Source organism: Mesoplodon densirostris, chromosome 6 (assembly GCF_025265405.1).
Source record: "Mesoplodon densirostris isolate mMesDen1 chromosome 6, mMesDen1 primary haplotype, whole genome shotgun sequence".
NCBI classification, from domain to species: Eukaryota; Metazoa; Chordata; class Mammalia; order Artiodactyla; family Ziphiidae; genus Mesoplodon; species Mesoplodon densirostris.
Window position 1 is genome coordinate 12078489 of NC_082666.1, and position 12977 is coordinate 12091465.

Genomic DNA, 12977 nt, shown 5'->3' on the forward strand with positions numbered 1-12977 from the left:
TTATTTTATTGCTGCGTTGGGTCTTCGTTGCCACGCGCGGGCTTTCTCTGGTTGTGGTGAGCAGGGGCTACTCCTCATTGCGGTGCGCAGGTTTCTCATTGCCGTGGCTTCTCTTGTTGCTGAGCACGGGCTCTAGGCACGTGGGCTTCAGTAGTTGTGGCACGTGGGCTCTAGAGTGCAGGCTCCAGATCACAGGCTCAGTAGTTATGGCACACGAGCTTAGTTGCCCTGCGGCATGTGGGATCTTCCCGGACCAGGGCTCGAACCTGTGTCCCCTGCCTTTGGCAGGCAGATTCTTAACCACTGCTCCACCAAGGAAGTCCCGGCATGGAGGAATCTTAAGCGCATATTGCCTAGTGAAAAGACTACATACTGTATGATTTCAACTATGTGACATTTGGAAGAGGGAGGGTCAGATAGGTGGAGCCTGGGATTTTTAGGGCAGTGAAACTGTTCTGGATGATTCTGTAATGGTGGGTGCATGTCATAATCCTTTTGTCAAGACTCAGAGAAGGTATAACACAAAGAATGAACCCTGATGTAAACTGTGGTCTTTAGTTAATAATATTGTATTAACATTGATTCATTAGTTGTAACAAATGTACCACACTAATGCAAGATGTTAATAATAGGGGAAACTGTGTGTGTGTGTGTGTGTGTGTGTGTGTGTGTGTGTGTGTGTGTGTGTGTGTGTGTGTGTGTGTGTGTGTTAGGGAGAAGTGGTATATGGGAGTCTTTCTACTTCCCACTCAATTTTTCTGTAAACCTAAGGCTGCTCTAAAAAAACAATGTCTATTAATTGAAAAAATAGTAGTTAATAAAAAAAGTGATACACAGGCATACACATGCCCATATATACACACCCCACCCTCTGCATACAACTACTCTTACTTAATAAGTAGAACACAGCTAATGTTTTTCGGAGCTCTGTTTTTCAGAGAAATGTATATCTGATATATATATCAGAGAACGTATATCTGATACATAATCAAAACATTTTATTTGATACTTGACGTTTTTTCCCTTCTGAAGCCATATACTGAGCATATACTATATGCCAGATACTCTTCAATATTTTTAATAACCTGTCTCATTTAGTTTGAAGTAAATACTGTTCCCCTCATTGCACAGGTGAGAAAGCTCTGGCTAAGAGAAGTGAAGTGGCAACGAAGTTGGTAGTTGAATCTAGACCTGACTCCAAAGCCTGTGTCCTATATGGCCTTTGTAATTCACAGACTTTTTTTTTTTTTTTTTTTTTTTTTTTTTTTTTTTTTGCGGTACGTGGGCCTCTCCCTGTTGTGGCCTCTCCCATTGCGGAGTCCGGACACGCAGGCCCAGCGGCCATGGCCCATGGGCCCAGCCACTCCGCGGCATGCGGGATCCTCCCGGACCCAGGCACGAACCCGTGTCCCCTGCATCAGCAGGCAGACTCCCAACCACTGCGCCACCAGGGAAGCCCTAGACATATTTTTTGAAAGAGCTAAAGTTTATCCACTAACATAAGTGTAAGTGCCTTTAGAGCAAAAATATTATGGAAAGGGATTGTCTTGGTTTGAATCTTAGCTCTGGTATGTACTTTTGCTTTGTGATTTTCATTAGATTATATTGTCTCTGTATGCTCTAGCTTACTTACATGTTAAGTGGAGATATTAAGATTGTTGTGGGACTTCCCTGGTGGTCCAGTGGTTAAGAATCTACCTTCCAATGCAGGGAACTCGGGTTCAGTCCCTCGTTGGGGAACTAAGATCCCACATGCCACAGGACATCTAAGCCCGTGCGCCACAGCTACTGAGCCTGTGTGCTCTGGAGCCCACGCACCGCAACCTGCATGCCGCAGTGAAGATCCCGTGTGCCACAACTGGGACCCTGTGCAGCCAAATAAATTTAAAAAAAAAAGATTGTTGTGAGGATTAAATGAAATAATATATCAAAAGCTCTTAGAACAGTGCCTGGTACAGAATGTGAGTCCCATAACTGTTAGCTGTTAATTAGTAGTGGAATATTTTCTCACTGTATAGGTTAAGGAAACTGAGACCCAAGGAAATTAAGTGATTTTGAGTCACGTAACTTTCTAAGGTCACAGAGCTATTAAATGGTGAAGTTGAGTCTTTTTTTAAATTTCAAGGCCAGAATTTTATCCACTAAGTTAATCATTTTTTTAGAGAGAAACTCTTTAAAAATGTGTTGCAGTTTCTATCAGCTCACAGTCTACCAAATACAGCTTTTTTTTTTTTCAGTCAGATATAGTAGGGAAAAGTCATTGGGCTATGACTTAGGTTTTGGACCACGCTTTGTCCCTGATTAGTTGTGTGACTTCTTTAATATCTCTGATTGTAGTTCACTTTAAACTGAGGGGTGGGTGGAATTGGACCAGATGATTTCTAAGTTCCTTTTACAGCATCGACAGAATATGATTCTGAGATGATATCATGAATTATTGCACTATGCTATAATACCCTGAAGTTCCCAGAGCTGCTTTTTAAAAATTTTTTTTTAATTTTTAATTTTTTATACAATTTAAAAAGGCTACACTCCATTTACAGTTATTACAAAATATTGGCTATATTCCCCGTGTTGTACAGTACATCCTTGTGGCCTATCTTATACCCAGTAGTTTGTATTTTATACCCAATAGTTTGTATCTCCTACTCCCCCACCACTGTTTTGTCCCCCCCCCACCAGTAACCACTAGTTTATTCTCTGTATCTGTGAGTCTGCTTCTTTTTGTGTTATGTTCACTAGTTTGTTGTATTTTTTAGATTCCACATATAAGTGATATCATACAGTATTTGTCTTTTTCATTCTGACTTATTTTACTTAGCATAATGCCCTCTAAGTCCATCCATGTTTCAACAAAGGGCAAAATTTTGTTCTTTTTTTATGGCTGAGTAGTATTCCATTGTATTGGGTTGGCCAAAAAGTTCCTTCGATTTTTAAGTAAAAATAAAAGACACATTTTTCACTTTCACCAAGAACTTTATTGAACAACATATTCACCATTTTGTTCCACTACCTTCTGCCATTTTTCAGGCAAATTCATAATTCCATCTTCCCAAAACTTTTTGTTTTTTTTTTTTTTTTTTTGTGGTACGTGGGCCTCTCACTGTTGTGGCCTCTCCCGTTGTGGAACATAGGCTCCAGACGCGCAGGCTCAGCGCCCACGGCTCATGGGCCCAGCCGCTCCGTGGCATGTGGGATCTTCCCGGACCGGGGCACGAACCTGTGTCCCCTGCATCGGCAGGCAGACTCTCAACCACTGCGCCACCAGGGAAGCCCAACTTTTTGTATTTTTGAGCAAAGAACTGTGAGCAAAGATGCCTTTTACCATCTTCCAGGGAATTGAAATTTTTTCCATTAAGAGAATTTTGTGATGACCAAAATAAATGGAAATCCGAAGATTCAATGTCTGATGGATATGGCGGATGAATCAGAACTTCCCAGCCAAACAGTAACAGTTTTTGCCTGGTCATGAAAGAAACATGCAGTCTTGTGTTATCCTGATGGAAGATTATGCATTTTCTGTTGACTAATTCTGGACACTTTTCATCAAGTGCCGCTTTCAGTTGGTCTAATTGGGAGCAGTACTTGTTGGAATTAATCATTTGGTTTTCCAGAAGGAGCTCATAATAGAGGACTCCCTTCCAGTCCCACCATATACACAACATCACCTTCTTTGGTGTGGTTGTTGGTGGTTCATCTCGCTTGCCCCATGATCTCTTCCATTCCACATTATTGCACAGTATCCACTTTTCATCACCCATCACAATTTGTTTTAAAAACGGAACGTTTGGCTTCCCTGGTGGCGCAGTGATTGAGAGTCCGCCTGCCGATGCAGGGGACACAGGTTTGTGCCCCGGTCTGGGAAGATCCCACATGCCGCGGAGCGGCTGGGCCCGTGAGCCGTGGCCGCTGAGCCTGCGCGTCTGGAGCCTGTGCTCCACAATGGGAGAGGCCACAACAGTGAGAGGCCCGTGTACCGAAAAAAAAACGGAACGTTTTCATTATGTTTAAGTAGAGAATTGCTGCAGAAATACGGTCAAGAAGGTTTTTTTCGCTTAACCTATGTGGAACCCAAACATCAAAGTGATGAGCATAACCAAGCTGGTGCAAATGATTTTCAGTGCTTGATTTGGGTACTCTGAGTATGTCCGCTATCTCCCACGTGGTATAACGTTCACTGTTCTCAAGTATTGTTTCGATTTGATCGCTGTCAACTTCAACTGGTCTACCTGACCGTGGAGCATCGTCCAGCAGGAAATCTCCAGCACGAAACTTTGCAAACCACTCTGACACGTTTGATCAGTCACAGCACCTTCTCCGTACAGTGCACAAATCTTTTTTTTTTTTTGCATTTCAGTGCGTTTTTACCTTTCTTGAAATAATAAAGCATAATATGCCGAAAATGTTGCTTTTTTCTTCCATCTTCAGCATTAAAATGGCTACACAAAAATTCACCCATTTTGATAAGTCTTTATTTAAAACTCCAAGTGTTTTTAATTTTTTTAATTTTTAAAATTATTTATTTATTGGCTGCGTTGGGTCTTCATTGCTGCGTGTGGGCTTTCTCTAGTTGTGGAGAGCGGGGGCTACTCTTTGTTGCAGTGTGTGAGCTTCTCAGAGTGTAGTCTCAATAGTTGTGGTGCACGGGCTTAGTTGCTCTGCGGCATGTGGGATCCTCTGGGACCAGGGCTCAAACCTGTGTCCCCTTAAGTCTTTTTTTAAATGCACGCTGATATGACAGCCATCACATACAATCTAACAAAATTGTTTTGAATGAAGTTAAAGACAACTAAGTGCTACTAGAGCTGTCTTACGGGAAAAAACCAGACGAACCTTTTGGCCAACCCAATACATGTGTACCACATCTTCTTTATCCATTCATCTGTTGGTGGACACTTACGTTGCTTCCATATCTTGGCAATTGTAAATAATTCTGCTATGAACATTTGGGTGTGTATCTTTTTGAATTAGTGTTTTTGGTTTTTTTTAGATGTATTCCCAGGACTGGAATTGCTGGGTCATAACGTAGTTCTATTTTTAGTTTTTTGAGAAACCTCTACACTGTTTTCCACAGTGGCTGCACCAGTTTACATTCCGTCCAACAGTGAGGGGTCCCTTTTCTCCATGTCCTCGCCAACATTTGTTATTTGTGTTCTTTGTGATGATAGCCATTCTGACAGGTGTGAGATGATATCTCATTGTGGTTTTGATTTGCATTTCACTGATGATTAGCTATGTTGAGCATCTTTTCATGTACCTGTTGGCCATCTGCATTTCCTCTTTAGAAAAATGTCTATTCATTTCTTCTGCCACTTTTAAATTGGGTTGTTTGTTTATTTGATAATGAGTTGTGTGAGCCATTTACATATGTTGGTTATTAACCCCTTATCCATCATATGGTTTGCAAATATTCTCTCCCATTCAGTAGGTTGTCTTTTCATTTTGTCGATGGTCTCCTTTGCTATGCAAAAGCTTTTAAGTTTAACTAGGTCCCATTTGTTTATTTTTGCTTTTATTTCCTTTACTTTAGAAGACGGATCCAAAAAAACATTGCTGCAATTTATGTCAAAGAGTGTTCTGCCTATGTTTTCCTCTAGGAGTTTTATAGTATCCAGTCTTATATACAGGTCTTTAATCCATTTTGAGTTTATTTTTGTGTATGGTGTTAGAGAATGTTCTTATTTTATTCTTTTACATGCAGCTGTCCAGTTTTCCCAGCACCACCTACTGAAGAGACTGTCTTTTCTCCATTGAATATTCTTGCCTCCTTTGTCATACATTAACTGACCATAAGTGCATGGGTTTATTTCTGGGCCGTCTACCCTGTTCCATTGATCTATGTGTCTGTTTTTGTGGCAGTACCATACTGTTTTGATTACTGTAGCTTTGTAGCACAGTCTGAAGCCAGGGAGCTTGATTCCTCCAGCTCTGTTCTTTCTCAAGATGGTTTTGGCTATTCGGGGTCTTTTGTGTTTCCATACAAATTAAAAAATTTTTTGTTCTAGTTATGTGGAAAATGCCATTGGTAATTTGATAGGAATTGTATTGAGTCTGTAGATTGCCTTGGGTAGTATGGCCATTTTAATAGTGTTGATTCTTCCAATCCAAGAACATGGTATATCTTTCTGTTTGTGTCATCTTCAGTTTCTGTCATCAGTGTCTTGTAGTTCTCAGAGTACAGATCTTTTGCCTTCTTAGGTAGATTTATTCCTAGGTATTTTATTCTTATTGATGCGATGGTAAATGGGGTTGTTTCCTTAATTTCTCTTTTTGTTACTTCATTGTTAGTGTATAGAAATGCAACAGATTTCCGTATTAATTTTGTATCTTGCAACTTTACCAAATTCACTGATGAGCTCTAGTAGTTTTCTGGTGATAACTTTAGGGTTTTCCATGTATAGTATCATGTCATCTGCAAACAGTGATGGTTTTACTTCCTTTCCAGTTTGGATTCCTTTTATTTCTTTTTCTTCACTGATTGCTGTGGCTAGGACTTCCAAAACTATGTTGAATAAAAGCGGCAGGCTTCCCTGGTGGCGCAGTGGTTGGGAGTCTGCCTGCTGATGCAGGGGACGCGGGTTCGTGCCCCAGTCCAGGAGGATCCCATGTGCCGCGGAGCGGCTGGGCCTGTAAGCCATGGCCGCTGGGCCCGCGCGTCTGGAGCCTGTGCTCCGCAGCGGGAGAGGCCACGGTGGTGAGAGGCCTGCGTCCCGCAAAAAAATTTTAAAATTTTAAATAAATAAAATAAAAGTGGCAAGAATGAGCCCAGAGCTTCTTGACGTATAGGTCGGGTGGTTACTCTCCATACTGATGACTGAAAAGTGCTCTTGGTGATCCACAGTTTCTCCACTACATCAGCTTTTACTTAACATTCTTCCCTCTTTTTCTGCTTTCAGTCAACTTTCTTAATATGTTTGACTTACTGGTTTTACCTTTTTATAGTGAACAGCTTGTGGACTTTGTTTTCAGTTCTCACCTGTGGGCAGTTCAGTTCAGTTCTCATCAGTGCAGCAATCTTTGGCTGCAGGATTCACAGCTAAGTACTGAATGGTTGAATCTTCTAGAATGGAGTAGGGTTGGGAATGGGAAGTGCCAAAGACTCTAAATTGTATAGTGCAATCTTTATACAAAAGGTATAATTTTAGTGACAGGAGGATCTTTGAGATATCTCTTACCATAGGATCATGTTTTAGTTTGTTTCTTAACTTTGTTGTATAAAAGGACCCTATGAATTGCAGCATTATGTGTTCCCTCCTTACCTTGATTTGATATGTGTAGTAATCAAAGTAAGTTCTATCTATTAGTTGTTACATAATTTAAAAAAAATCAATCTTCACTAGCTTATTTCAGGTGGATTTTGTAAGTCAGAGTCAGGGAAGTTGGTTATAAGATATGAATAGTGTTGCATGTAGGTCAGAACTGAGTATCATTTGACTATAAATGTGGATCTGTTTTTTCATTTGTAGTATTGGGGAGAGTTAAATGTCACCTTTAACTTTCCTGGTCCCAAGAATTCAAAAAGGATTTTTTTCTTTAAGAGAGCAACTGATAGGAAATTATTGTAGATAAAAGTAAAAGGGTGTTTCATTATTTAAGGGAAAATTTGAGGGAAAGATACTGAGATGAAGAGGGAGCTCTTTCTTTGTGGGTGTTTACATATCTGTGGTGTGTGTTACTCCTGATAACCATGTAAGGCATATGTTCTATTTTAATGGTCTCTCTCTAGTTTTTTTGTTTTTTACCACTGGGCTTATATAAGGACTTCAGTTCTCAGAAAAGCTTATTTTTTACCTTATCTGGAATAAAATCTTATAAAGGTGGAACAAAGGGGTAATAGAATGGTGTTTAGGCCTCTGGGCAGAAATATACTGTGGGATTCTGGTGAGAGTCATCCATGGGTAATGAAATCAGGATTTAGTGAATATTCAGGAGCCTGGCATAACAGTGCATATAGGTTGAGAGGGAAGTAGGGTCTCTTAGGGGTTAGGGGAGCAGAGCCAAAAAAGCATTCTGAATTTTAGGGCTAAAGTGATTAAAGATGAAACATGGTTCCAACATTTGCTGTAAATCTGATGGCAGTATCAAATGGAAAAGCTTCATGGTTACAATCAACAGTGTTATATTTTCAGGTGTCTTATCTACTTTTCAGATAGATCTGACTAATGCCAATTTCTGTTGAAAATCTCATGGTTAATTGCAACATTTTTGCCAACAGTAGTAGTATTACTTTTTCAGGTTGTACTTCTTTAATGAATCTGTGTCTGTTAACGTATTCATCTCATTGAGTGCAAGTCAGCCAGCTGCCACATTGTGGCTACCAGGAGGCTTATTTTTCTGGCGGTATCTTAGGCTCTTGGGCCCAGGCCTTCAAAGGATGTATTAGTTTTTGTTTAAAATGAAGTAATTTTCCTCTATAAAGATTGTTTCATTTTAGTCAATAACATGTTTATGGGTTCCGCACTCTGATATGAAACTAATTGTAAATAAGCATTTTTGAAACGTTGTTTTTCTTTTTCTCTTGCAGGTGTATTCTAGAGAACAAGTCTTCAAACACCTTTGCCATATTGACTCTGAGCTGTCAGGGGACTCAGGCTTATGAGGAGGTACTGTCACAGAAAACAGTGTCTAGTGAAGACGACAAGAAAGAGGGAAAAGGATCGGAAGAAGAAGCTAAAATACTGTAGAAAACCATGGTAGGTTAAAATTTATGTTTCCTTAATTTAGTTACCAAAGATTTCAGTTGCTTAAAGTTGGAACTGTTAACAGTGAGGGCAAGTGAAAAACAGTGGTGGTAATTTTTTGCTCCAGTGTATCAGCTAAAGGTGGCATTCTACTATTTAAGCAAAGCAAATGAGTTCAGATTTATTACGAGCCCTTTAAACCACAAGATGGAGCCCCATGAGCCTGCAGGCCGTAAATTATTAAATACAAAGGAAGAAATGCTCATAAATAATATTTTCTAATAAAACTGGCATTAGCAAACTGATACAAATGGCTAAGGTGACCTTGAACTTGAAATTATGTAATTTTTCTCTAGCTTGCTACCTGAAACTCAGTTTTTTTCCCATGGAAATTAAAAATCCTGAACCAGTCCTTTAAGTAGTGATATGAAGGGTTTGGAGTTTATAAAATGTGTGAGTATTTAACTCAAAAAGACACCTTTTTTCACATGCTTTTAATTTTAAAATAATAGGGTCAGGTGTTGAGTGTATTGGGGGCACTGAACTGAATATCATGGAAACCTTGCTTTTTGTGGAAAGTTAATACTTAAATTGAATTTGAGACGTTAGATGAGGTCATAACATCTGGTGCCTAACTTTTTAATTGGTAAAATGTGCTGAATATTTTTCTCCTCGTATTTTGGTTCTGGAGGATGCTGTGTGAATTTTTCCATAAGTGAGAAAAGGCTTAAAAAAGATGTTGTAAGTGAGGGAAAAAGCACAAAAATACTAATCATCAGTATGTTTGAAATATGTTGTTTAGCAAGTCTGATGGTATTTCTTTAAATGAGATTTGATTTTTAAAAAATTTGTTTTAGAGGTTATAACTTAGTTGACTTACTCTTTTTTTTTTTTTTTTAATAAATTTATTTATTTATTTTTGGGTGTGTTGGGTCTTCGTTTCTGTGTGAGGGCTTTCTAGTTGCGGCGAGCAGGGGCCACTCTTCATCGCGGTGCACGGGCTTCTCACTGTCGCGGCCTCTCTTGTTGCGGAGCAAGGCTCCAGACACGCAGGCTCAGTATTTGTGGCTCACAGGCCTAGTTGCTCCTCGGCATGTGGGATCTTCCCAGACCAGGGCTCGAACCCATGCCCTCTGCATTGGCAAGCAGATTCTCAACCACTGCGCCACCAGGGAAGCCCAGTTGACTTACTCTTTAAAGAAGGAATTCTACTAATATTTTACTTCTGTATGGTGGGGAAAAATGTTAACTTGGGATTTTCTCTGTCATTTACGTTTATGGTGAGATGTGAAAAATGACACTGTAACTTGTGTTTCTTCCCATATGAATTATTTGCCTTTTCGGCTTATTTATCTACTATAGTCTTGATATTCTTAGAACTTAAAGAAATGCTTTATATGTATTACTTGTCATAGTTGATGAAAATTCCTTTCCTAGTTTATTCATTTTAAATGTAGCTTTAGATGTCTGGTGTAGAAATTTTGTGTTTACGTAGTTTAATTGGTCAGTAGGTGTTTTCCAGTTTCTCCTGTTCCTTTGCCTTAGATCTCAGGTTTGAAAGAGAACTTTCTGTTTCTGCATAGTTCTTCCAATTAATTTTTTAATACTTAAAATCAATATGGAGTTTATTTGGGTAAATAAGGTAGCTTTATTTTTTGGGGGTGGTAATACCATTCATTCAGTTCTTTCATCACTGTTTCATGATGCTTGTCCTATCACATCCAGTAGATTCTTGGATTTAACATTGGCAGTTTTATGTTTTTTGTGAGAGAAAGGCCAAAGGTTTGTGTTAGGTAGCAGTATGTAATTTTCCTAAGGTGTGGCCAGTGTGCAGGACTGAGTAACTTAATTTAGTAACTTAGTAACTCATCATAAAACTAAATGACAGGGCTTCCCTGGTGGCGCAGTGGTTGAGAGTCCGCCTGCCGATGCAGGGGACACGGGTTCGTGCCCCGGTCCGGGAGGATCCCACATGCCGTGGAGCGGCTGGGCCCGTGGGCCATGGCCGCTGGGCCTGCGCGTCCGGAGCCTGTGCTCCGCAACGGGAGAGGCCACAGCAGTGAGAGGCCCGCGTACCGAAAAAAAAAAAAAAACTAAATGACAGAGAATATCTCAAGTTAACATTTTTCCCCCACCATCCAGAACTAAAATATTAGTGGAATTTTTTTTTTAAAGAGCAAGTTAACTATCAATAAGTTATAATCCCTAGAACAACCTAGCATCTCCAATTTGTTACATGGCTCTTTTGTTTTCTTGTTAACTTATTTTGGGATATATAAGTAAATCTCATGAAGTGGTTAAAAAGTTTTTTTCTTTGTAGCAGAAGACTTCTCCAGTTGGAAAACTGGTCATGGACTTTGAGAGCAAGAAAGAAATCTAGACAGAGATGGCTTTTATCGAGAAAAAAAGAAAGCTTCATGATTGATTTTAGTAACTTTTATTATGTAATAATTGAGGGTTTCAAAGGATTACTTACCTTCTTAGTTATAGCTTGCTTCATTTTGTAGGTGACAATGATACTGTAGTATTAATTTACTAGTGTCCAAATTAATCTGATTTTAAAACATTGACATTGAAACAAAAACAAAAGAGACAAGACTGATAAAGCATTGCAAATATATTATTTTGCAGTAAAGACTTTAAAACAAAATATTTACTGTCTGCTAGCATACATAATTTCATGTAAGTTAGGGCACTGTAGCCACCCTTCAAGTCAAATACTTTTGGCTTTATGGAAACTCACTAAGTTTTCCTTGTTCATTTTGCCCTGTACTGGTACAAGTGTCTTTATGGTATTTGTAAATTTGGAAATATTCAAAGGTTTTTGGATGTGTGACCCATGAGTGTGAAGGATCTACTCTATTAAATTTTCATGAAATTCATTCTGTTTCTAGGCTGTAATCTGTTCCACTGATTTTTGGGCCAGCATGTCATTTTAATTATTGCTTTTAACATTTTTGATATTTTATTTTAGCATAATAGTACCACCCATCCACCTTTGTAGAATAGTTCTTGATACACTTATGACTTCCCTCCCCCCACCCAAAATGAGCTTTAAAATTATTTTTGTTGAGTATTAAAGTAAATCTATCTTGAGGGGATTTTGATTGAGAATGTGAATACATTTGTAAATTAGTTTGGAAAATTAATTCTTTTGCAATATTTATTTTCCCCATTCTGGAATTTGGAATATCTCCTACTAATCTATTTAAAAAATTAAAGCTTCCCACCAAAGTTTGAACGCCAAATAATAAATAATATTCTAATGTGGTCCATAGTTTTACTATCTTGTTCACATATAACTTTGTATTTTGTGTTATTACTATATTACAAAATCTCAATTTTTCTAGATGCAGAAGTGTCCAGGAGTTTGGAAAGGAGTGACTGGGTATCATGAGTCACCCATCTGCATTTCTAGATACTCTGTCGAAGCAGGAAGTATCTTGTTTCTTGCAGATGATGTGTGATATGGATGACCTTTTTTGACATGGTATTGAAAACACATAGATTGAGCTAAAATGTGGCATATACATAATACTGAATGTAACTCGGGTGAACTCTTCCAAAATATGAATGAAAGATCTCTAATTTTCTGGTGTGGAGTTTGGCAGGATGGGGTTTTACTTCCTTTCTTCAGCAGTTTTTCATTGTCTCAGTGTTAACTGTTTCACAACAGTTTGACAATTAATGCTATGACTTGACTTAAATATATTTGTAAGTCATCCTTTTCAGGTAACATTTCTTTTATTGAAGTAATAGTTTCCTTTCATTTTCTGACAGAGATCTATTAGATCTTTTGCCAATGATGATCGCCATGTTATGGTGAAACATTCAACAATTTATCCATCTCCGGAGGAACTTGAAGCTGTTCAGAATATGGTGTCTACTGTTGAGTGTGCTCTTAAACATGTCTCGGATTGGCTGGATGAAACAAATAAAGGCACAAAAGCAGAGGGTGAGACAGAAGTGAAGAAGGATGAGGCTGTAGACTCCTATTCCAAGTGAGTGTGACCTGACATTTGTAGTGCTGTCCTGTAATGCCCAGGGTCCCGTTCCACTGGGTTACATTTGCTATTTGGTGTTCTTTGGGTTCTCCCATTTATATGACTGTAAACAGGGAAGTAAATGTGGAATTTTTCTGAGTTAAATTTGCAGGGAAAGCAAGAAAGGAATAATGATTAGACCAGAAAAAGAAGATAGACCTGTTCAGGATGCCTTTTGAGGGAGCAAGCACCAAGCCCTTTTAAAAAAACTTCTCTTTTTTGGAGGTTATGCTATGTCATCTTTTTCATCTGT

The 12977-nt window shown here is 38.9% G+C and overlaps 1 protein-coding gene across 3 annotated transcripts in view; it reads left to right on the forward strand.

Moving 5' to 3' along the window:
* The window catches only part of STRBP (spermatid perinuclear RNA binding protein), a 138949-nt gene that overhangs the window by 75706 nt on the left and 50266 nt on the right, over positions 1-12977 (forward strand). For all 3 annotated transcript variants that reach the window (XM_060101022.1, XM_060101025.1, XM_060101024.1), the window contains exons 2-3: positions 8525-8693; positions 12462-12682. In XM_060101022.1, coding sequence (XP_059957005.1) covers positions 8691-8693; positions 12462-12682 — 224 coding nt within the window. In that variant the 5' untranslated portion in view covers positions 8525-8690. The remainder of the gene's footprint in view (positions 1-8524; positions 8694-12461; positions 12683-12977) is intronic.